This window comes from Bos javanicus, chromosome 16 (genome assembly GCF_032452875.1).
Source record: "Bos javanicus breed banteng chromosome 16, ARS-OSU_banteng_1.0, whole genome shotgun sequence".
Classification (NCBI taxonomy): Eukaryota; Metazoa; Chordata; class Mammalia; order Artiodactyla; family Bovidae; genus Bos; species Bos javanicus.
The window spans coordinates 45772584-45797178 of record NC_083883.1 but is presented as its reverse complement, the minus strand read 5'-3'; the positions used below and the strand labels follow the sequence as shown (position 1 = coordinate 45797178).

Sequence of the window (24595 nt, the reverse complement as noted above, 5' to 3'; positions counted from 1 at the left end):
CTCTGATGCACATGCATGCAGGTTGAGTCGCTTCAGTCAAGTCTGACTCTTTGCGATCCCACAGACCATAGCCCACCAGGCTCCTCTGTCCACGGGACTCTCCAGGGAAGAAAACTGGAGTGGGTTGCCATGCCCTCCTCCGGTGGATTTTCCCGCCCCAGGGATCGAACCTGTGTCTCTTGCGTCTCCTGCATTGGCAAACGGGTTCTTTACCACTAGTGCCACCTGGGAAGCCTGCTGCATAGGACCTGAGCTTTTTCTTATTCTTGAAAAATGACAGCAGACCACAAGGTCCGTGGGCTGAACCCCTAGCTGCCTCTCCTGCTCATCCCTACTCACTGCTGCATCCCAGGCTCGCCAGCTCACCCTGGGCCCTCCTGTCGCAAGAGCTCTGCACACACTGACCCCGCCACCCAGGGGTAACAGACCTGTCCAGTGTCACTCCCTCAAGGACAGCCAGCCCTCCCATCGAGGTCACGTCCCCCTCTTATAAGCTTCCCTAGAGCCACATGTCTGCCCCCAGAAGCTCTTTCTGTGTTGTGATTTCACCGCAGGCTGAATATGTATTCGCTTCGTCATTGATTCAGTCCAGTTCCTACCCCAGTGCCTTTGCATTTGCTCGCCTGGCATGGCCTTCCCCCAGACACCAGCACAGCTAACCCCTCACCTCATCAGAGTCTTCTTCAAATGTCACCATCTGAGTGGGGACTCCTCAACAACCCTATTTAAACCGCAGGACTTCCCTGGTGGTGCAGTGGATAGTACCACCCACGGAACATGGGTTTGATCCCTAGTCTGGGAAGATTCCACATGCCAAGGATCAACAAAGCCCCTGCATGGCAACTAATGAGCCCAGGCACTAGAGCCCATGAATCACAGATACTGAAGCCCATGAGCCTAGAGCCTGTGCTCTGCAACAAAAGAAGTCACCACAATAAGAAGCCTGTGCAGCACAACCAAGAGTAGCCTCCACTCCCTGCAACTAGAGAAAGCCCACGCGCAGCAGGGAAGACCCAGTGCAGCCAAAATAAATAAATAAACCGCAGTGCCCCACCACCACAGCCCACTGCCACTCTCCCTAAGCCCCTTCTCCGGGGATGACTATCTTCTGCCCTTTGTCTTGTTTAATATATCTCTCACGACAGTGTCATGCTACAGGGTCAGGAAATTTGGCCGGTTTGTTCACTGTCTTATCTGCAGTCCCTGGGGTAGAGCCGGCACAGAGTAGCACCTGAGACGTGTTAAAGGAATAAGTGAATGCAGTATAATACTTCTGGGCAGGACCAACTTATCCCATGTGTACAGTGGGCAGGGTCCAGAGCGCACAGGGCTTCAAGGGCTCCTCAAAAATGGGTTCATCTCTTTTAAAATCAGAAGGAGAGGGAGGGGAAAGAATTCTTAGGGCAGGGGAAATGTTTTAATATGTAATATTAATATACTCATCTTTAAACCAACACTGCCGTAAAATAAGATTTTAATATTTTTCTTCATGGAGGAAGACACCTACCAAGGCTAGAATGCTTCAGCTCAGAAGTCATAGCAAAACCTGTTTCTGGCGCCTTCATTGCAGACCCTGCCGGCCTTTAAACTTGGGAGGATGCGCAGCTGGCTGAGCTGAGGGGCCCTGCGCGAGGTCCAGCGCCTCCGCGGCGGCCGGCTGGCCGGGCGGTGCCGCTTTAAGGATGCTCTGCGGGTACCGGCCTCGGGCGGCGAGGATGCAGCCGTGACGTCACGGCCCCGCCCCGCGGGGTGATGCTGCAGGAGCAGCGGCGGGCCGGGGGCGGCCGGGCCGGGACCCAAGCTCAGCGCGTGGCAGGCAGGAGCCCGTCCTCCTCGGAAAGGGATGCCTCCTGGCTGGAACCACAGGTACCTCCATTTCCTCCTGTGCCCTCCGCACAGTTTCCCCGCTCTGTGCTGGGAGCGCCGCGGCTTAGGCCCCAGGGTAATCAGTGTGCCAGGATTGGGGCTGGAGGTTGGCACGGAGACCTTTGTTCCTCTTGTCTAATTAAATGAACTGTCAGTGGAGCCCCTCACCCCCACCCCCATCTCGCCCCCTGAGTGCAGAGCTCTCCTGCCCTGAGAAGGGTGGGTAGCAGTTGGGTGAGATTTATTTCACAGTTGCAAGGAAAGAGATCAAACACTGGGATTTGCCCCCAGGCTTACGCGGCGCTTATTGGTGCCTGAGGCCTGTTCCCAGGTCACCTGGGCAGGTGTCATCAGCTTCTGGTCCACCTCCCACCAGCGACTGAAAGCTCTGAATGGCTGGGGCCCTGGTGTAACCTTTCTCAGCACCCCAGTGTTAAGTTTATGATGAACACCAAGGATTTCTGCTTTCTTGTCAAGGGCAACATGCTGAGGTTGAAATGAGAGGGTGATGGCAATCTGTTCATCCTGCCCTCGACAAGAAATAACTTCATAAATTATTGCTGGGGTTTCCATAATGTTTGTGTTTTCTCAGCTTTTGTAGGGAAATAGGACCCGGTGCTGATTAAACTCAAGTTCAGTGTGTGCCTCACCAGGGCTTTGGGGATCAATGGGCTGCCAGATTGCCACCGATCAAAAATGAGAAGTGGGCTAGGATTCAGTAACCAGCTCACTAAATACATCCCCTGAAGTCCACCTTTCTCAGATGGTGGCTGAGACAGTAAAGAGTCTGCCTGCAATGTGGGAGAACCAGGTTCAATCCCTGAGTCAGGAGGATCCCCTGGAGAAGGAAATGGCAATCCACTACAGTATCCTTGCCTGGAAAATCCCATGGATGGAGGAGCCTGGCGGGCTACAGTCCATAGGATCGCAAAGAATCAGACACGACTGAGCGACTTCACTGAAGTCCACAAAGTCCTTCACCGATCTGGGAAGACTTCCTTGAAATATTAACTTGGAAAAATAGTAGAAGGAGTGGGGTAATTTTAAGCATTCAAATTACCTGGACATTGTTTATCTTTGTTAATCAGTTGCTACCTAATCAACTTGACAGATTTATTCTTTGAAACATCCTCTGTATTCTAGAAGGACAGTGGACCCAGCATACAACCTGTGGGGGTCCAAGAATATGTGCAGATCTGGGGGGTCTGAGTAATGGTAATATAGTATGATCAAGATGTCTGATGAATATTTGTTAGTGTATTAAAATTCCATTTTCTAGTTTACATTTTACTTTCATTTTTTAATAACATTAAAAAATGAAAATTTTTTTAATGAGTTTTCAACAGTCCTTAGAATAAGCTTGGGCTTCCCTGGTGGCTCAGAGGGTAAAGTGTCTGCCTACAATGCTAGAGACCTGGGTTCAATCCCTGGGTCAGGAAGATGCCCTGGAGAAGGAAATGGCAAGCTTCTCCAGTACTCTTGCCTGGAAAATCCCACGGACGGAGAAGCCTGGGAGGCTACAGTCTGTGGGGTTGCAAAGAGTCGGACACGACTGAGCCACTTCACTTTACTTTAGAATAAGCTTTCACAGGCAACTTTTAATATATGTATTTTAAAATAAAAGTGGTAAACCTGAAACTTGAAAATGAATCCGTAGTGAAGACTTTTTTCAAGTTCAGGTTTAATTCTGACTTAGATGAGGGAGGAGGAGAGTAGGGTGGGGGAGGGGGGTCTCCCTTTTGCGAGGACAGACTGCAGGCTGTGTTTTAAAGCTGGAGATGGTGGGCAGGTGATGGTGAAACTGTCACATCACAGGTAGAGACATGGGGTATTTAGGTAGCCCATTTTAAGCATGTGTGCTCAGTCAGGTCCAACTGTTTGTGACTCCATGGACTGTAACCCATCAGGCTCCTCTGTCCATTTTAAGAGGGTCACAAAGTTTCCCCTTTTCAAAAAAATACTTCTACCCTATGCATGTAAGGCTAAAATTCTTCCAAACTGGGCTCATGGTCTTTCATTCTAAAATGAAAGGATTTCTAATATATTTTCACTGAAGTTCACTTTATGGAGGTAAAATACCAACAGCCAAGAGAGGTGTCATGTGCCTGCAGGGGCAGGAGGAGAGGCAGAGGAGTTAGCCAGCGAGGCAGGTGTGAGGCTGTGACCAGACAGCCGGAGTCAGGTGAAGTCTTTAACACACCTGGGCTAAGGTCTTCCTCTGACTTCTAAGGAGACAGTCTTCAGTGTTCCAGCAGGTCCTCTGCCACCCTCTCCTTCCTCCCACACTGCCCTTGTCTGTAAGTCTGTTCTCTGTCTCCAGTGCTGCCCTACAAACAGGCTCATCAGTACCATATTTCTGTCATCTTAATGAATGAAGCTCCAGGGATAGCTAACAACCACCTGGTTTTCTTTAAGGCAAGACCAACCAATTTTTCTGGAGTATTTACTATTTACAAGGGCCTGAGTGACACCTGTAAGGAACATAAACAAGATGCTTGGTTTAAATTTTTTTTTTTAATCTTGACTTAATCTTCCTAAATGGATTATGTTTTTAATGCAGTATTACTTGTCTACATAGTTCTTAGGTACCTCTGCTCTTACTGTAGAAAAGAGCGTGGGATTTTTCTTAAGGTCATGAGATAAGCCTTTTCTAGAAATGAGAGCAGACTGGTTATGTCATTCCCTGTCACCTTGGTGTGAAATCCACCTCCTACCAGATCTTGCTGATTAGCTAATCCCTTCTTGATGGGTTTCACCATCAGACCACCACTGTGCCCAGCTGGTGCACAGAGCTCCTTTTCATGGATGAAACCCACTGCTTAGAATGTGTTTCCTCCACTCTTATCTAACTTGAGGGCAAGAACTGTATCTTTCTTTTATCTTTATAAATTCACTGTGTTGGTATTCAGTACTCAGCCAAATGGTAAGATAGGAAGGTAGGTGGGCAAGTAGATCAAAGGATGGATTGGATGGATGATTGGATTGCTGGATAGATGAATGGATGAAAGAGAGGATGGATAAATGGATGGATGGATGGAAGGAAGAAAGGGAGGATGAATGAATGGATGGATGGAAGAGAGGATGGATAAGTGGATGGATGGATTGGTGGATGGATAGTTTGTTGGATTAATATGATGTTCTGAATCCTGCTGGGACATCTATAGAACAAAACATTTCTATCACGGTGTCTTCTGAAGAGAAGGAAGACAATCCCCAAGTGGGCAGGATAGGTTGGGAGGAGTTTGGGGTGCAAATCTGACATAACAAGAGATTTCAGAGTGATTCATAAAGAAGTTATTGACTAGCAAGAGTTTGACAGAGGGCATATGGTAAGTTAAAGTCAGAAATAAGGGCCTCATTTCTAAAACTTAAAAACTATTTTGAAAGAAAGCCTCTACTGTTTATTTTGGTAAATAACAAGAGTTCTTGTTAGGAAACCTATCAATGTTGGGAATGACATCTCAGGTTTGGGGCCTACTTCTCAGGAAGGATTCCAAGGCAAACTTAAGGGCACTTCCCTGGTGGTTCAGTGGTTAAGGTTCTACCCTTCCACTGCAGGGGCACGGGTTCAGTCCCTGGTCAGGGAACTAAGATCCCACATGCCTTGAGGCCAAAAAGTTGTTTTGTGTGTGTGTGTGTGTGTGTGTTTGTGTGTTTTTTTTTTTTTTAAATGAAACAGGCATTGCTTTTTTGTGAGGCAGATGGAGTGGGCTACGTCAGAGAGGTCAACCCCAATCCAGGATGTCCCCCTCTTGTGTTTTTATCTGTCTCTTTCCCTCTGATCTTAGCAGCTTTCCTCTCCCTGTTCTTAGTAAAATTGACGTTGGCTAAAACACACAGGTCAACCAGCTAGAATCTATTCTTGTAATATTTACAATCTAGATTAGTTTCTAAGCAGTGGAAACTGTTGGATGCCCAGGGGTGCAGATTGCAAACCCCAGGGGGTGGGGGTGGGGGACAGAGTGGGTGGGAAAGTCTGTAAGGTCCGCAAGCCTGCTAATTCTCTGCTGAGGCTGAGGGCGTTACACAATTCCTCAAAAAAAATAGCTTAAGGATGGAGGAAAATCTATTTCTCACCCTCCCAAATTCTTCTTGTTGCTCATTTTCTTTTTTTGTAAACTGTATCCCTATTCAGTGTGTTGTCTGTGACATGCAGGATTCAGGAAGTTCTGTTTATTTCTTTAAAGAGAACATTTTCAAACACTGCAAAAATCTCAGTTCTCCTGGCTCAACTGAAAATTCATTTGTCCAGTTGGTGTAAAAGGAAAAGACTTGAGTTAAACTCAGACAGCTCCTCTTAGGTTCAGATCCTTGGTTTAGGATAGTTTAGAACCATAAACCCGGGTCTTAGGGAGGGTACCTACTGTGGCCCTCCATCCTGAGATGGAGGGGCTGTCCCCTCGCCATGTACTATCACTCAGGGTGCCCACGGGTCCTTCTCCCTGCCTCCCCCCGCAGGGTGCCTGGTCACCCTTCTCTGCTCCCCTGGGGCCTGCAGGGGAGGGCAAAATTAGCCACAGGTCCTAGAAGAGCCCCATGTCCTTTGGGGCCTGAGAACAGCCACAGGCTGTTGGTGGCCCCCATTCCTCCTGGTTCTTTGCCGGACCCTCCTGGTGGAGCCTGTTTGGGGAACTATCCCTTTGAGTTGTAGCTTGGGGACAAGCTAAAGGACCTGAAGGACCAACTCTTGTCCCCTTGGGAAGGTAGGCTGCCCTGATGTGAAAGCCAAGTCCAGGAGCGCCGTCCACACTGAAGGCTCCACTCTGGGGGCTCAGTGTTGGCTCTCAGGGGGCCCCCGTGTGAACTCCATTCCCACGTGGACAGAGTAGTAGGGCCCCGAGGGATGAAGGCAGAGCCACCCGGATAAACTCGCTCTGATAGTAGAGGCCCTGCAGGTGACGGCTGCCCCCGACTGGGCTTTCCCCACAGGAGCAGCCACCGGCCCCCCCTACGATGATCCCCCCGGCCAGCAGCGCCCCTCCGGGAGAGGCCCTCTTCCCCGCCTTGGCCCCCCAGGACTTCTGGAGGCCCCCGGTCACCGGCTACTCAGGGTCCGTGACCCAGCACATCAGCCACCGGGCCAACAATTTCAAACGACACCCCAAGAGGAGGAAATGCATCCGGCCCTCACCACCCCCGCCCCCCAACACCCCCTGCCCAATCGAGCTGGTGGACTTCGGGGACCTGCACCCCCAGAGGTCCTTCCGGGAGCTGCTGTTCAACGGCTCCGTCCTCTTCGGCATTGAGTTCAGCTACGCCATGGAGACGGCCTACGTGACCCCCGTGTTGCTGCAGATGGGCCTGCCCGACCAGCTCTACAGCCTTGTGTGGTTCATCAGCCCCATCCTCGGTGAGTCCTGCACAGACCGCCGGCCTCCGAAGCCTCCCTAGAAGCTTCCAGAAACCTCACTGGGGGACAAGAGAGGAGCCAAAGTTGAGCCCACTCAGTTGTGTGGGGCTCTAGGTAAAGAATCCACCTGCCAATGCAGGAGACGCAGGTTCCATCCCTGGGTCGGGAAGATCCCCTGGAGAAGGGAATGACACCCCACTCCAGTATTCTTGCCTGGAGAATCCCATGGACGGAGGAGCCTGGTGGGCTACAGTCCATAGGATTTCAGAGTCAAACACAACTGAGCGACTGAGCATGCACACCCGCTAGAAAACCCAGGTATGGCTGGTCAGACCCCATCTTTTAAGCAATTTTATCTGAATCAGATAGAGGATGTGGTACCATGTAGACTCCAGGCTGTCACTGGAGGGCCCAAGCAATACAGCGGGGGGTAGTTTGGATCTAGAAGACCCTGCACTTTCTCGGATTCCCAAGGAGGTCATGGCAACTCCATGCCTCATGGGGGCTTGAGTAGAAAATTTAAGGAGAAGCTTAGTGATTCCAAGAGTCTATCTTTTGTTTTCTCGCTTAGGGTTTTGTTGCTGGCTCGGAGTTTCATCATCTGATTCTTTAGATGCCCTGGAGATGGGTGAATGCAAGTGTTTCAGGACTCTGGGGAGGGACCCCAGCATTGACCGCTGACCTTCTCTGTTTCAGGATTCCTACTGCAGCCTCTGTTGGGTGCTTGGAGTGACCGATGTACCTCAAGGTTTGGAAGGAGACGCCCCTTCATTCTTGTCCTGGCTATAGGTCTGTTGTTTTGGCATCGAAATAAAATGGAAAGAAAGAAAGAATTTTTTTAAAAAAAGGCCCCAACTGCTTTCTCTTGGGAAAATCTAAAAGAGTATTGACCAAAATCAATAATCCAGCTCACGTCACTGGTGTGGGAGCCGGGAGCACCCTGTAACCTGGCCCTGGTTAACTGTGGAAGTCTCTCTGAACATGTTTCTAAAACAAGTTAATAGAGGAGTTCCCTGGTGGCTAGTGGTTAGGGTTCCAGGCTCTCACCGCTGTGGCCAGGGTTCAATCCCTGAGCGGGGAACTGGGATCCCAAAAGCCATGCAGCTCAGCAAAAAAAAAAAAAAGAGAGTTAATAAAGTCTTCTCTATCGTTCCAGCTATGCTTGATGGAATAAAAACCCTGATCTAAGCTCTCTGTTTGAGGTTTGATCAAGAAGGAACTCTTGGGGCCCTCAAGATTCTAGCCTTAAGTGGTGGCTGCCGGGGCCGGCAGGTCTGCATTCCCCGGGTGACTCTGTTCTCCATCCCCAGGGGCGCTTCTGGGCCTCTCGCTGTTGCTCAACGGCAGGGACATTGGGACGGCGCTGGCCGACACGGCCAGTGACCATAAGTGGGGCATCCTTCTCACCGTGTGCGGCGTGGTGCTGATGGACTTCAGCGCAGACTCGGCCGACAACCCTAGCCACGCGTACATGATGGACGTGTGCAGCCCAGCCGACCAGGACCGGGGCCTGAACATCCACGCCCTCCTGGCAGGTAAGGGGGGAGCAGGGAAGTGATTGAAAGTGCATCTCTCAAACCACAGGTATCAATAATACACACATCAGATGTATATATCTTATCTATATTTCCTTGTATAGTTGATTTACAATGTCGTGTTATTTTCAGGGGTGCAGCAAAGTGACTCAGTTATATATACTATAGATATAGATAAAATATACATTCCTTTGCAGATTCTTTTCCCTTATAGTTATTACGATATGCGTGTAGTTCCCTGTGCTATACAGTGGGTCCTTAGCGTCATCTGTTTAATGTATAGGAGTGAGTACATGTTAACCCCAAATGCTGATCTCTCCCTCCCTCGTCCCCTCCCTGCTTAGGTAGCCACACATTTGTTCTCTATGTCTGTAGGTCTGTTTCTGTTTTGTGAATAAGTTCATTTGTTATCATTTTTTTTAGACTCCACATATAAGTGAGATCATATGGTATTTGTTTTTCTCTTAGTATGGTCGTCTCCAGGTCCATTCATGTTGCTGTGCGTGGCATTATTTCGTTATTTTTAATGGACGATATTGTTGATATATATGCATACAAGTATGTATGTAGGTGTGTATGAATATGTGTGTATATAGCTGTGTGTAGATATTATTATATAGCGTTGGTTCTTGTTGTTCGTGTAGTTACGTCCTACAAAAGTGCCATGAGTCCTGAATTAGCCAACCCCAAATCCCCATGGAGACATACAGGGTTAGTTTCCTGCAAACCTCCAATCACATCATTTTGGTCAATGGATCAATACATAACCTTGTTTTATGTGTTTCTGTCTAAAGACACCTTATTTTGTATATATCACTGATGCATTAACCTTGAACTCACATCCCTGGTCAGGGAACTAAGATGCTGAAAGCCTTGTGGCACAGCCAAAAAAATAAAATAGTGATGGAAAAGATTTCTAAAAATCAAGGGCAAGTTGTCACACGTGGGGAGCCTGTATGAAGAGACTGGGTGGCCCAGCAGTTAGAAAGTCTGAGCTCTGGGGGCTGAAATCCTGAATCAGGTTTGTGTTTTTCCTCCTGTTCATGGTGGGACTTTGGGTAACTGCTTGACCTCTGCAAGCCTCAGTTGCTTTTTCTAGAAAATGCAGTTGTTTATCACTCTCTCTTTACACTACTGTATGCGTGGGGCCCAGGGAGCTTCTGCATGGATCCAGGCAGGCAGAGTTTGGAAGGTCAGAAGAAGGAATTCATTTTTTACCTTACATACATACATATATATATATATACACATGTGCGTGTGTGTGTGTGTGTATAAACCTTTTTACCCCAACTTATGATGGCTTGACTTACGACTTTTTGCCTTTGACAAAAGTGTCTAGATTTTGCTCTCTTCCCAGGCTACTTATAAGCAGTCCAGTCCTCTCTCATAGGGATTTCCAGGTTCTGCCTGCTAATGCAGGAGACATAAGAGGTGGGTGTTCGATCCCTGGGTCGGGAAGATCCCCTGGAGAAGGGCATGGCAGCCCACTCCAGTATTCTTGCCTGGAGAATCCCCGTGGACAGAGGAGCCTGGCAGGAAAGAGTCTACACAACTGAAGCGACTTAGCATGCACACACGCCTCTCCCATGATGCTGGGCAGTGGCAGCCACCACTAAGGTTCGACATCCCTACACTTACAACTGATCTGTTTTTTGCTTTCAGGACAGTCTTCAATCAGTTATGTGAGATAGTCAGCACTTGATTATAAAATAAGCTTTGTGTTAGATGCCCAACTGCAGGTTAATGGAAATCATCTGAGCATGTTTACAGTGGGTGGGGCTAAGTGATGGTATTTAGTAGGTTAGGTGTATTCAGTGCGTTTTTTTCTCCTTTTTAAAAAATCTTAAGTATAGTTGATTTGCAATGTTGTGTTACTTTCAGATGTACAACTAAGAGGCTGAGGTACATACATATAGGCTTCCCAGGTGGCTCAGCAGTAAAGAACCCCCTGCCAAGCAGAAGACTTGGGTTTGATCCCTGGGTCAGGAAGATCCCCTGGAGAAGGGAATGGCAACTCACTCCAATATTCATTCCTGGAGAATTCCAGGAAAATGGACAGGGGAGCCTGGCAGGCTACCATCCACAGAGTCGCAAAAGAAACGGACTCGACTTAGTGACTATATATATTGGAGTATAGTTCCCCGTGCTGCACAGTAGATCCTTGCTGGTTGTCTATTTGATATATGAGTATGTATTAAGTGCATTTTTTTTCAGCCCATGATATTTTCAACTTATGATGGACTTATCAGGATTTAATCCTGTTGTAAGCACAGGAAGATCTCTACATGTCTGATTTTTTTTCTTTCCTTTTTAAAAGTTATGTTGGAATACAAGTAACATAAAATCTACCATTTTAGTCATTTTTAAGTGTGTAGTTCTGTGATACTCTCACACTGTTGGGTCATCATCACCACCATCCATCCCCATAACGTTCTCATCTTGTAAAACCAACTCATGACCATTAAGTAATAATTCTCCAATCTCCCCTCTCCCCAGCCGCTGGCAGCCACCATTCTACTTTCTCTCTCTATGAATTTGACTACTTGAAGTAACTCCTGTGAGTGGAATCAAATTTGTCTTGGTGATGGTCTTATTTCACGGAGTGTAGTGTCCTTAAGGTTCACCCGTGTTGTGCTGTATGTTAGAATTCCCTACTTTTTAAGACAGAACAGTGTTTCGTTGCATTCATAGACCACACTTTGCTTACCCATTCATCCTCTGATGGACTCTGGTTACTTCCACAATTTAGCTGTTGTGAATAATGCTGCTATGAACATGAATGTATAAATATCTCTTCAAGATCCTGCTTTTAGTTCTTTTGGGGCCTAGACACAGACATGGAATTGCTGGGTCAGACAATAGTTCTGTTTAATTTTTTGAGGAATTTCATACTATTTTCCACAAGAGCTGCACCATTTTACATCTCCACCAACACTGCACAAGGGTTCTAATTTCTCCGCTTTCTTGCCAACTTATTGTTTTCTGGGTTTTAAAAAGTTGTTTTAATAGTGGCCATCCTGATGGATGTGAAGTAATATCTCATTGTGGCTCTGAGTTGCATTTCCCTAATGATCGGTCATATTAAGCATCTTTTCATGTGCTTATTGGCCATTCACAGATCATGTCTATGAATGTCCATTCAAGTCCTTTGCCCACTGTTTGAATCGGGCTGTTTGTTTCTTTGCTGTTGAGTTGGTGTGTGGTTCCTTAGCTGTGCAGATGTGTCCTTTTGATTATTTTTTAAAAAATTAAGTTCTCACAAATCTGACCTTGATTAAGGGTCACAAATCTGCAACTGTGTCTTCAGAAGGGGTGAGAGGAAGCTAGTTAGGACATAAATGTGGGAAGTTAAGAATAATAAAGGGAGAATGAAATTGGGTCATTTGTAGAGAGGTGGATAAACCTCAGTCAGTTCAGTTGCTCAGGATTTTTGTGACCCCATAGACTGCAGCATGTCAGGCTTCCCTGTCCATCACCAACTCCCGGAGCTTGTTCAAACTCATGTCTGAGATTCTGTCTAGAAGGCAGACCCCTGATGTGGCTGGGTCTCCCCACTCAGAGGGTAGCCCAGGACACATGATGGTCAGATGCAGGCTCCTGTGCATCGCCAGGAGTAAACCAGTAGCCTGGTCAAAATACAGCTGGACTCAAAGTCAAAGGGCACATCTTTGGAAACCCAGAGGTGGGCTGGGGCAAACAGCACTTTCTGAAGGTGAGAATATCCATTGCTGCTGGCTGGGGGCAATGTGACTTCAACCACGTTTTTACGTTGTGTTGCGTGAAACATTGACCATTTGCTGGGTCCCCACGGCCGTGGAATCGGTGAGGGAGATCAGAGGAAAGGACTAGATCCCTGCAGCCTTGCTGTTCCCCAAAGGCTCCAGGGCCTGGACCGCTGGCCAGCAGAGGAGACCCATTAGGGGTGACTCTTAATGGTGGGCATGCCTGAGGATGATGTCATCAGATAAGCAAGACCAGGGTGGCCCCTGGAATTCCCGTGTGCACACGTGCCGTGGTCTGTGCTGGGACCAGGTCTCCAAGTTTACATGGTCCTGGAACTGGGGGAGGAGTGGGACCTCAGGGGAAGAGGTGACCCAGAGTCAACACTCACTTCTGATCTTCCTAAAATGCTGTGTGCAGAGGGGAACAGACGAGGGCAGGTGGTCATCATGCCCCGGCAGATGACCCTTGAGTGCAGGCAACCAGGACCGCCCCCCAGCCATTTTCTTCTTCTTTTCTTTGCAGTGTAGATGGGACAGATAATCCATCCAGGTCCTTGGAGTGGATTTTTCAAGTTGAGTAAGGAAGGGAGCACCTTCTTGGAGGCTTTCTTCCCTAACCCATGAGGAAACTTGACCGTTGATTTTCTCCCCAGGTCTCGGAGGAGGGTTTGGATACGTGGTCGGGGGGATCCACTGGGATAAAACCAGCTTCGGAAGAGCCCTGGGTGGGCAGCTGCGGGTCATCTACATCTTCACAGCTGTCATCCTGAGCATTACCACTGTCCTGACCCTGGTCAGCATCCCCGAGAGACCCCTGCGGCCCCCAGGCGAGAAGAAGCCAGCCATGAAGAGCCCCAGCCTCCCACTGCCTCCATCCCCGCCTGTCCTGTGTGAGGAGGGTGCCGGCCAGACCGTCCCCTGCCCACCCCCAGGCCCCAGCCTTTATGCCAGCTTCTCCAGCCCCATCTCCCCGCTCAGCCCCCTCACGCCCAAGTACGGCAGCTTCATCAGCAGAGACAGCTCCCTGACGGGCATCAACGAGTTTGCCTCGTCCTTTGCCACGTCCAACATCGACAGTGTCCTCATCGACTGCTTCACGGGCGGCCATGACAGCTACCTGGCCATCCCCGGCAGCCTCCCAAGGCAGGCCATCAGCGTTAGCTTCCCCCGGGCCCCTGACGGCTTCTACCGCCAGGACCGCGGCCTTGGGGACCGGCGGGATGTCACCCTGGCTGCCGGCCCCGACGGGGACGTGCTGAGGGTGGGCTCCCTGGACACCTCCAAGCCACGATCGGCCGGGATCCTGAAGAGACCCCAGACCTTGGCCATCCCGGATGCGGCCGGAGGAAGCGGCCCAGACACCAGCCGGAGAAGGAACGTGACCTTCAGTCAACAGGTAAAAGCAAACGTCGGGGCTGGGGCGTGATGGGGGGAGGAGCCAGGGGTCAGAGGACGCCATGCACATGGCCCCCCTCTTCAGTTAGATAGATGACCTGGAAGGAAATTCGCGGCCCATCCGGGTGAACCAATCAGGAAAGACTTGGGTCTAATGGATGGGCCTCAAGGACACACCCAGCCCCAGTAACCTCATGCTCTTCATTCAGTCGGTGCGGAGATTTTGGGGCCCATGTGAGCCCAGGCACACTCAGGGTCTCTGCAGCACTCTAAGAAACTGGCCACAGCAAAGGGGCAGCTCTTTCAAACACCCTTATGTTTGCCCAGAGGTGGTTCTGTGAGTTCAGCGTCATATGTGCTGCCGTCATTTCTAGTCTTTTCCCCACCACATCCAGCTCACTTTGGCCATGTGCACCCATGGCAATGTGCCCAGGCTTCCTACAGGACGGAAACAAAAGGCAAACCCTGGTGGCTGTTTCTGGGGTCTCCCTGGGTGGGCAACCTTAACCGGCCAGCCGGGAGGATGTCAACCCTCTGGATCCCAAAGGGTGCCGGAATGTTCCGGAAAAGTGGAGAAACTTCTGGAAGGCTGTCTGTGTTGTATGAGGGATTTGGCTGCAAGGCCACCAGCCAATATGTGGGATTTTAGCCATTTTCAGAGTCCATGACCATGAAGAAGATTACAGCCTTGCCACAGCAAAGGGGCTTCTGTAACTCAATGAAGCTATGAGTCATACCATGCAGGGCCACCCCAGACAGGTTACAGTGAAGAGTTCTGACAAAACATGGTCCGCTGGAGGAAGGAATGACAAACCACTCCAGTATTCTTGCTGTGAGAACCCCATAAGCAGTATGAAAAGACAAAAAGATGCAATACCGGAAGATGAGCCCCTAAGGTGGGAAGGTGCCCAGTATGCTATTGGGGAAGAACAGAGGGCAGATGCGAATAGCTCCAGAAAGAATGAAGCGGCTGGGCCAAAGAGGAAAGGACATCAGTTGTGGCTGTGTCTGGTGGTGAAAGTAAAGTCTGATGCTGTAAAGAATAATGCATTAAAGAGAATTATTCTTAGGACTTCCCTGGTGGTCCAGTGGTTAAGACTTCGCCTTTCAATGAAGGTGTTGTGGGTTGAATCCCTGATGGGTGAGCTAGGATCCCACATGCCTTAGGGGATGTGGGATCCTAAAATTAAAACAGAAGCAATATTGTAACAAATTAAATCAAGACTTAAAAAGAGAGAGTTATTCTCTCCTTTTAAAGTAAATATGAGGGCCCTGTGGGCCACCCCCCTGCCCTTAGGGAACCCAGGGGATGGAGTTTCCTGAGCAGAAATTAACCTGCACAGGCCCCCAGGAGGGCAGTTCTGAAGCAAGTGACCTGCACACATCCCTTGAACACAATTGCCCATGTGACTGGAAGTGCCAGCCTCATCTCAGTCAGGCATGCCCCCTGACCCTGTGCTTGAGAAGACACCTGATCTTGTAGGAGGCCCACCAGAGATGCTGGGAGTTAGCCTCTCACATTACCTATGCTGTTAAATTCTGAAGTTCGACGCACCTCCTTTGCATAACCGAGAGTCAATCCTTGGGCCTTCTTTATTGTATCTTAAACTTAATGCCATCCCACCTCAAGGAAGCGCTCTGCGCAGGTGGGTGCCCGTCCTGCTGAGAAGTGTCCGGGCCCCGGTGGGTGGTGTCTGCCAGCTCTGATCCAGAAAGGGCTTGAAGCACTGAAAGTCACTGGAAGAAACCCATCATTGGCAGAGGGAAGCGATTTCTCTAAGTGCTCAGGTCAGGGGCATGTCATGCTCACTCTTGGTGACCTGAGAGCAGTTCATCAGGCCCTTTGGCAGTACCGGGCCATTCTATCCAGTTGCCCCAAACCCCACCTGGCTTCTGGATACATTTCTTAAGTTCTAGTGGAAAGTCTCTTTTTCGTCCTTTTAAAACATTCCATCTTCAAATCGGTTCTGGCAGGAAAGTAAAAATCATGAGCTTAGTGTGAACACATCTGGGCTCAGTGGGGACGGGGTGTCAGGTGAAGTCTTGCTCCAGCAGTTATGGGTGACAAGCTCTGTTGGCGCAGCGGCTGCCCTCAGAACTGTCATTGTGGGCTGTTTCCTTCCTTTTCATTCTTCCACCTGGAGCATCCAGGTGCACTCCCCACCCCCCAGCACAAGCTCCTGCGTGGACCCACAGTAAGGTACCTTTTCTTCGCTCGAGATGTGTACCTCCCAGAGCCAACAGCTCACCTGGCTGGTGTCTTCACCTCCAGCCACAAGGCGGGGCTTGTCCTTCTGCGAAGAGGCTGCAAATGGAGCCGTGAGTGTATTTGTCCCTGGAGCATTGCCCTGAACCCACTTGTCCCTGTTTCAATGCTGGTGATGTGGGGCTGTCTGGGTACCCAGCTCCCAACCTGGGCTCCCTGGGCCCCCCTAAGCCCCCATGTAGACAGGCATCCACCCGTCATGTTGAAATCAGTCTTTTACATCCTCTCTTTTGGAAGAGTTGGAACTTCATAATGTCTGAATTTAAGCCAATCCGTATTTCTTTTCTTTCGAATGTATTTCACGTTGGGCAAGCTTACCCTCTGTGGTCGAACGCAGGCACAGCGAAAGGAGATTTCATGCTCAGCTGCCCCTACTCTGAAGAGACTAACGTTATTTGTCTCTTAAAATGTCATAAAGTCATATGATATAAGGTCATTTCTCTCATTCGGACCACGGGCCTCAGCAGGGTGGCCGGCGAACAGTGGGATGGTGTTTGGTGCCCAGTTCACACTGTCCAGGAAGACAAACCCTCACAGCCTCTGGGTCTGTGTTCCTAATTCACTTTCTCATTGAAGCAAAATGTGGTGCTAGTGATAAAGAACCTGCCCACCAATGCAGGAATGTAAGGGGCTCGGGTTCGAGCCCTGGGTTGGGAAGATCCCCTGGAGGAGGGCATGGCAATCCACTCCAGTATTCTTGCCTGGAGAATCCCATGGATAGAGGAGCCTGGCGGGCTACAGTCCATGGGGTCACAAGGAGTTGGACACGACTGAAGCGACTAAACACACACGCATGGAACTCCAATACTTTGGCCACCTGATGCGAAGAGCTGACACATTAGAAAAGACTCTGATGCTGGGAAAGATCAAGGGCAAGAGGAGAAGGAGTCAACAGAGGATGAAATGGTTGGATGGCATCACCGACTCAACAGATATGAGTTTAAGCAAGCTCTGGGAGATGGTGAAAGACAGGGAAGCCTGGTGAGCTACTGTCCGTGGGGTCACAAAGAGTTGGACATGACTGAGCGGCTTAACATGCACACATGGGGTGGCTGAGGTGTAGTGCCCTGATGAGGGATTTGGGGGGCTTCTCTTACAGGTGGCAAATATTTTACTGAATGGTGTGAAATACGAGAGTGAGCTGACGGGCTCCAGCGAGCCATCGGGGCAGCCGCTGTCCATGAGGCACCTCTGCTTCACCATCTGCAACATGCCCAGGGCGCTGCGCCACCTCTGTGTCAACCACTTCCTGGGTGAGCTCGTGGCAAAGCTTCCTGCCTGTCGTGCCCCCCTTGGGTGGCCCTGCAGTGGGGCACAGGTCCTGACCCAGGGCTAGGAATGCCTGGAGGCCTCTCCAACCCACTGGGCTTCCCCAAACACCACCAGGGGCAGGATGAGGTAGGGATGGAGCAGGGAGGTGCCTACTCCAGGCATTCCCAGATTAACCAGGTCCTCTGGGTCTCCACGGAGCCCAGATCCTCAAGACCAAAAGCTCCTCAGGCAACTCACAGTTAAGTGGGCTATCACTTTCCCACTGGAGGAATTTGTGTCTTAAGCCAGTCTGGAACCCTGACACTTAGAGCCAAGATGTAGACACACCCAGACACACACATGTCTGGGGCTGGTCTCAAGTTCACAGGCTCAGCTTTCAGATGAATACCAAGAAGCCCCAGCTAGCATGCCATTCCCTCCAGGGTCTCTTCACTGTTGGGCTGTTGACCCTCTGATCTTAACCTAAGCTCTCAAACAATTGTGGGATGTAAAGCAGAATGACTTTCTAGAAGGCAATTTGGCAACAGACAAGAATCTTAAAAAATGCCCATAGTCTTTATCCCGGGATCCTATTTGGTATTTGTTGCAAGGATGTAGTCAGAGGTTTGATCATGAATCAAACCTGTACGAGGCATTGATCACAGCATGATTTACAACAACCAAAGACGGAGATGGGAAAAAGGGTAAACACCTAGCAATGGGGGAAGGGGGAGTATATCAGGGAGAGTCCACATTGTGAAATACTTTGCTGCCATTAAGATGGGGCTCTTTAAAAGTATTTAATGGCATAGGACACGTGCATGATAATTATTGGGGTTCCAGAGGCCCAGTAAACACCACCTCCTTCCCCTATGAGAGAGAAATGGACATGGAAACCAGAGGAAGCACCCCTATGGTTTTTTCGGTAACAGAGCAAGTTAGGTTTCCATCAACACTTGCCCTTCCTAAGGTACTTCTCCCAGGTAAGCAGGCAACCCCCTGCCCCGCCTGTGACTGGATCCCTGCTGGCATTTTCTTTCTTCCCAGCAGAGGAGGGAGTGGAAAACCAGAGAAGGTGGGGGTTAACTTTCCTCCTAGCGATAGGATTCAGAGAAAGAACAGAATGCAAAACCTTCTTGTGACAGGGCATGTGTTATAAGGATATATGTTTACTTTAAAAAGACAAGTAGGGGAACTTTCCTGGGTGGTCCAGTGGTTAAGACTCCACACTCCCAATGCAGGGGGCCTCAGTTCAAACCCTGGTCAAGGAACTAACCAAATAATTTTTTAAAAAGGAAGGGTAGGAAACCTACAGAATTTTAACAGAGGTATCTCTGGGTGATAAAGGTAATTCCTTCATATTTTAAAAAATATTTTTTATATTTATTTTTACACAAAAAATTTCATTAAAATATTTTAAATAATTTTTAATGTTTATTTACTTCTTTGACTGCACAGGACCTATACTTGTGGCACACAGGATCTTTTTTAGCTGTGGCATGTGGGACCTAGTTCCCTGACCAGGGATGGAACCCGGGCCCCCTGCATTGGGAGCTCAGAGTCTTAGCCACTGGACCAGCAGGGAGGTCCCTCCTTCTTTAAGCTTTGAACCGACAAAACTCACGTGCTGCACTGGTGGTGGCTCAGAACCACCTGCTGGGGGGGCAGCGAGCCAGCGCCTGCCCCGCGGTCACCACCTGTGTCCCCCCCAGGGTGGCTCTCCTTCGAGGGGATGCTGCTCTTCTACACGGACTTCATGGGCGAAGTGGTGTTTCAAGGGGACCCCAAGGCCCCGCACACATCAGAAGCGTATCAGAAGTACAACAGTGGCGTCACAGTGGGCTGCTGGGGGATGTGCATTTATGCCTTCAGCGCTGCCTTCTACTCAGGTACCCGTGGGGCAGGGGTGGGGGTCGGGGGCAGGCTTGGCTGGAGTGGGGGAGGTTGGGGGGGGGCAGGCTCAGCTGGGGAGATGCTAGGGGCAGGTTGTGGGGGCAGGCTCATGGGGGAAGCAGGCTCGGCTGGGTGTTAGGGGCAGACTGGGGGGGCAGGCTCGGCTGGGGGGGCAGGCTGGGAGGTGTTGGGGGCAGGCTAGGGGGGCAGGCTTGGGTGGTGGGGCAGGCTGGCGGGTGTAGGAGGCAGGCTAGGGGGGCAGGCTTGGCTAGAGGGACAGGCTGGTGGGTGTTGGGGGGCAGGCTAGGTGGGCAGGCTCGGCAGGGGTGGTGGTCTTCCAAGAGGGTGACGAGAGGACAGGCAGTGAAGGAAGCTTGTATCTTCACAGCTGCAGGCACAGCAGCCCAGTTTGGGGGCAGACAGCGCTGTCTTTTCCTCCGTTTTCAGTGGCCCATCGTGGGGGTCAGTCAGGGGCAGGGCCATGTGGGGAGGGTGTGTGTCCAGACCTGAGGGGGCAACTGGCCAGAGCGTTCAGGCCCGCAGGCAAGGGCCAAGTGGGGCCCAGGGAGAAACCATGAGGTCACCTGAGGTGGGTGTGCCACCCACCGGACCCCTCAAGTCTTTGCCATGTCCGTTCATGTGGTAGCTGGTCCAGAAGGGATGGAGGTGCAGGGGAGACCAGAGAGGTGGGTGGAGTGACATGGAGGTGGGCAGTGGGGACAGGGAGTCCGCGATGACCCTGAGGTTTGACCCTGGGTGACCCACGGCGCTAGGACGCTGTGCTGGATTCCTGAGGGTGCCAGGGCCATCCCAGTGGGGGCATGGCAGGGCAGTTTGAGGGGGGAGTGCAGCCCCGAAACTTCATCTCAGGGGTTTGCCCATGTTTTCAGCAAAAGGCCAGAGAAACCAGCCTTCTGGCTTTTCAGGCTCCAATGGGGCCCCTCGGGGCCATCCTTGAGGCGGACGAGGCGTGATGACCACGTGGGTCTAAATTCTGGCTACACTTCTCTGATATTCACAGGGATTTGAATTTTGTATAATTTTTACATGTCACAAATTATTGATCTTCTTCGGGTTTGTTTTAAACATTTGAAGATATATAAACCGTCTTAGCTCCGGGCGGTACAGAAATAGGCTGCAGGCTGGACTCCGCCTGAGAACTGTAAACCGTGGGCCCTGTAAGGAGTTCCAGCCCCACCATTGGGACCGTGACCTTTGGGGGTCGAGAGACCATATTAAGAAAGAATTTCTTGGCTATCAGTGGCAGACCCCGGGGGCTTGGGTGTTTGGTGGCACCTGGACGCGGGGAAGTGGCCCTAAGGCATTGCAAGGGGTGTCCTGTGGAGTCTCAGCTCCCAGGCCTCTCAGGGTCCTTCAAGGCTGGCCCACTGGGGTGGGGCTGTCAGGGTCGTCACATTAGGAAAGAGGCAGAGGCAGTAGGATTTGTGCAGGAATTCAGGGCTCAGCTCTAAACCCTAAACTCTGGAGCCTCTGGCCTTTCTACCCAAAGACCCTTCACTTGCTGCAGCACCTGGGGGCCTGGCCTGGGCCGATGTGAACGGGGCTCCCCCAGGTCCTGCCACCCATCTGGACACCCCATCAGTGGTCCCTTAACCCCACCCCTCCCCTGGTCCCTGAGTGGGTCTCCTGGTAGAGGGTGAGCTGCCTGCTGGCCTGGGAGTGGCCGGGGTTCAGGTGGGGTGGTGCTCACCTGCCAGCCTGGGGGTGCCTGGGGCCCCGGCTGGGTTGTGCTCACCTTGCTCTCCCCTGACAGCTATCCTGGAGAAGCTGGAGGAGCACCTCAGTGTCCGGACGCTGTATTTTATCGCATACCTGGCCTTCGGCCTGGGGACCGGGCTCGCTACACTCTCCAGGAACCTCTATGTGGTTCTGTCCCTCTGTGTCACCTACGGGGTCTTGTTTTCCACTCTGTGCACGCTGCCCTACTCGCTGCTGTGCGATTACTACCAGAGCAAGCAGGTGAGTGCCCTGGCTTTCCTGGCTTCCGCCCCGCGTCCAGGTGAGTCTCCACCTGAGCAGGGTCCCAGGGCCGCATTCAAAGGGGAAGATTATCAGGATGCATCAGCAGAGCATAAACCCCAGAGGGAAGCTGCCCACACAGGGACTCAGGAGGTGGCGAGGGAGGGGCAAGGAGAGGCCCACCCCCTGGGGTTCCCCTCTGCCAGGCTTCAGGGTCATCTGGGAGCACTGGGCCTTGAGCACCGGACACTTTGTGACGAGGTCAATAATATGTGAACACAGTTTTGTTTTTTTTTTAAACGAGAATCAATGCCAGAAGTCCACACTGAGCGAGAGACAGGAACTGAAAGAGGATAAGTGACAGGACCAAGCCACGCCCTAGTGGTGTCAGAGGCCAAAGGAAAAACCAGGAAAAAGATCCCGTCATTATGTAAAAGTTGATATTTTGTTCAGGGTGGATTTTCCTTTACCAGCTTTAGTGAGGAAGAATTCAGCACAAAACCATACCATTCGCCCATTTCCAGTATACAGTTCAGCGGTTTTTAGCATACTCATGCCATCAATTCTAGAACATTTTTGTCACACACAGCCTGCCCTTCCCTGATAGCTCAGTTGGTAAAGAATCCACCTGCAATGCAGGAGACCCTGGCTCTCCTGGGTTGGGAAGATCTGCTGGAGAAGGGATAGGCTACCCACTCCAGGATTCTTGGGCTTCCCTTGTGGCTCAGCTGGTAAAGAATCTGCCTGCAATGTAGGAGACCTGGGTTCGAACCCTGGGTTGGGAAGATCCCCTGGAGAAGGGAACCCACTCCAGTATTCTGGCCTAGAGAATTCCATGGACTGTATAGTCCATGGAGTCACAAAGAGTCAGACATGACTGAGCGACTTTCACTTTCTTTCACCCCCATCCCCCTGACCCCCACCTCTGGCCAAAAGAAGCCTCCAAGTATCACCCCTCCAGGCCTCCCTCCCCCAACCCCCTATAGTCACTGATCTGCTTTCTGTCTCTGTGGATTGGCCTGTTCTGGACATGTCACGTCCATGGAATCACACATGTGGCCTTTTGTGTCTGGCTTCTCCCAGCCTCATGTTTTTGAGGTTCATCCATGCTGTGCAGAGTGAATCCCTGCCTCATTCCTTCTTGTGATCAAGCAATATTCCCATCAGAGATCTTTGGCTGTGACTTTGAGATTTTAAAACTCTGCACTGAAGACCACTGTGATACTGGCCATTCCTGCAGCCCCTCTAACCCTGGACCTCATCACGTCCCCCAGGCCTGGGCCCCAGGGCTGGCTCTCCCCCAGGGCAGCACAGGGACCTTGGCCTGTGACCCGTGCACGTGGCCTGAGTGTCACTGTCCTGCTTGTCAGCTCCCAAGAACCCCTTCACCAGATACACGGTTCTTGGTAGAGGGAGGCTCTGCCCCATGGGAGGGGACGTGAGGCCTCGGGCCGCTTTTGATGGGTCAGGGTGGAGCTGGCTGGATGGCCCCACTGGTCGAGATGATGTCCCCAGGACACACATGATGCCAATTCATAGACCCCCTTGCTGGGCCATGGGGACAGAGCCTTGGGTGGGGCTGGGAGGGGTAGGCAGCATCCCAGAGGTGACCACATCTGGTCGTGGGACCAGGCCAGGCTGGCTCCCAGGTGGCACCCAGCAATGGTCTGCGTGATGTGGGTGGCCCGAGCTGGGGGTAGAGTCACTCCTGCCACCACTTGGTGGCTCTGCTCAGAGTCCCTGTGTCCTCCATCCCCCAGTGTGGTGCTGGGTGAGGCCGCAGGGAGCCTGAAGTCCAAGGTGGAGGCCACGGGCCAGAGGAGCAGGCGCTGTAGACCCTGAGGGGGTTTCTGAGTGTGCCAAGCATTGTAGCAACAAAGGTTCAGAAAGGGGATGAGCTAGGGTAGAGGGGGCGTGGCCTGGTCGGCCTTGAGAGGAGAGAGACAGGGAAGAGCCTGTGTGCCCGGCTGTACCTGCTGGTCATGGATTCCTCTTCTTGTTGTTATCTCTGTTCACAAATATTAAAGTCTTGGCCAGACTCCCTCTGCACCGGGGGCCTGGAAACAGGAAGCTGTCGGGCATGGGGTGCCAGGTCACGGGCCTCAGGGGGCCTGGTCTGGATGACATGCATCTCTGGTCAGTTCGCAGGGTCCAGCGCGGACGGCACCCGGCGGGGAATGGGCGTCGACATCTCCCTGCTGAGCTGCCAGTACTTCCTGGCCCAGATCCTGGTGTCTCTGGTGCTGGGTCCCCTGACCTCGGCTGTGGGCAGTGCCAACGGGGTGATGTACTTCTCCAGCCTCGTGTCCTTCCTGGGCTGCCTGTACTCCTCGCTGTTTGTCGTCTATGAAATCCCTCCCAGTGATGCCTCCACCACTGAGGAGCACCGGCCCCTCCTGCTGAATGTCTGAGCTTGTGCCCCAGTCTGGAGCAGGCAGGCTGCGGAAACCCAAGGGGCCCTGGTGGATGGAGGCGGGACAGGTCTCCTGTTGGGATGTAAATATGTGATAAGACAATAAATGGCCACAGCAGAGACTATGGTTTCCAGTGTGGCTCTTCTGAGGGGCAATAGGTCACCTGGGCACTGGGCCACTCGTCATAGGGACTTAGCAGGGGACTGTAAGAGTCATTTATGTATACATGTATAACCAGAGGCAACCCTGAACCCCCCTCTCACTCCTACCCCCTGCCCAAAAGACTTTGGGGCAACATCTGGAGATATTTGGGGTTGTCACAACTTGGGGGGTGCTGATGCCCTGGAATGCTAGAAACACCCTAAGGTGCACAGGACAACTGCCCACAATAAAAAAGGATCTGGGCCCAAGTGTCCACAGGGTGGGGCGGAGAGAGCCTCGCCTAACTGTGCATTGCTTCCCAGAACAGAATTAGAGTAGAGGATGCTTTGGGGTCAGACGACCTCATATCCATTCATTCTCTAACTTATTCATTCATCCATCCATCCACTCATCCTTCCATCCAGCCATCCATCCATCCACCTACTCATCCATCCATCTATCCATCATCCATCCACTCATCCATCCCTTCACTCATCTATCTATCCATCCATCATCCATCCATCCACCCATCCATTCACTCATCCATCCATCCACACATGCACCCTACAGACACCCACTGAGTGTCCTGGGAGTGGGCAGTGGTAGGTCCTGGAGGTCTGCTGTGAGGTCCCTGCTGCCATGGAGCTGATGTGAGGAGGAGAGACAGATAATACCCTGTCTAGGCCTGAGGATGACTCTAAGTGCTGGGAGAACATGAGCAGAGTAGGAGGAGGGGGTGACAGAGTCGGGAGCGAGCTATGCTGGAGAGAATGGGGTTGGTG

General features: G+C 51.3%; 1 protein-coding gene across 2 annotated transcripts; it reads left to right on the top strand.

The window, feature by feature from the left end:
• The first annotated feature begins 1746 nt into the window (after nucleotides 1-1746).
• On the top strand, nucleotides 1747-23793 carry SLC45A1 (solute carrier family 45 member 1). 2 transcript variants are annotated; one of them, XM_061382844.1, is made up of 9 exons: nucleotides 1747-1866; nucleotides 6796-7216; nucleotides 7913-8005; nucleotides 8527-8751; nucleotides 13127-13869; nucleotides 17234-17387; nucleotides 19098-19274; nucleotides 21053-21258; nucleotides 23400-23793. In XM_061382844.1, the coding sequence occupies exons 1-9, from the start codon at nucleotides 1753-1755 to the stop codon at nucleotides 23667-23669; spliced, it is 2403 nt and encodes an 800-aa protein (XP_061238828.1). In that variant the 5' UTR covers nucleotides 1747-1752; the 3' UTR covers nucleotides 23670-23793. The 2 variants fall into 2 exon arrangements, with proteins under 2 accessions (XP_061238828.1, XP_061238829.1); XM_061382845.1 differs by lacking the exon at nucleotides 1747-1866 and having other exon boundaries at nucleotides 7152-7216; nucleotides 7913-7964.
• The last annotated feature ends 802 nt before the right edge of the window (nucleotides 23794-24595 follow it).

Coding starts and splice junctions, on each gene's coding strand:
- SLC45A1 (XM_061382844.1), top strand. CDS start 1,753: ATGCTGCAGGAGCAGCGGCGGGCCGGGGGCGGCCGGGCCGGGACCCAA. Junction 7,217..7,912: donor GTTCATCAGCCCCATCCTCG/GTGAGTCCTGCA, acceptor TCTCTGTTTCAG/GATTCCTACTGCAGCCTCTG. Junction 17,388..19,097: donor CTGTGTCAACCACTTCCTGG/GTGAGCTCGTGG, acceptor TGTCCCCCCCAG/GGTGGCTCTCCTTCGAGGGG.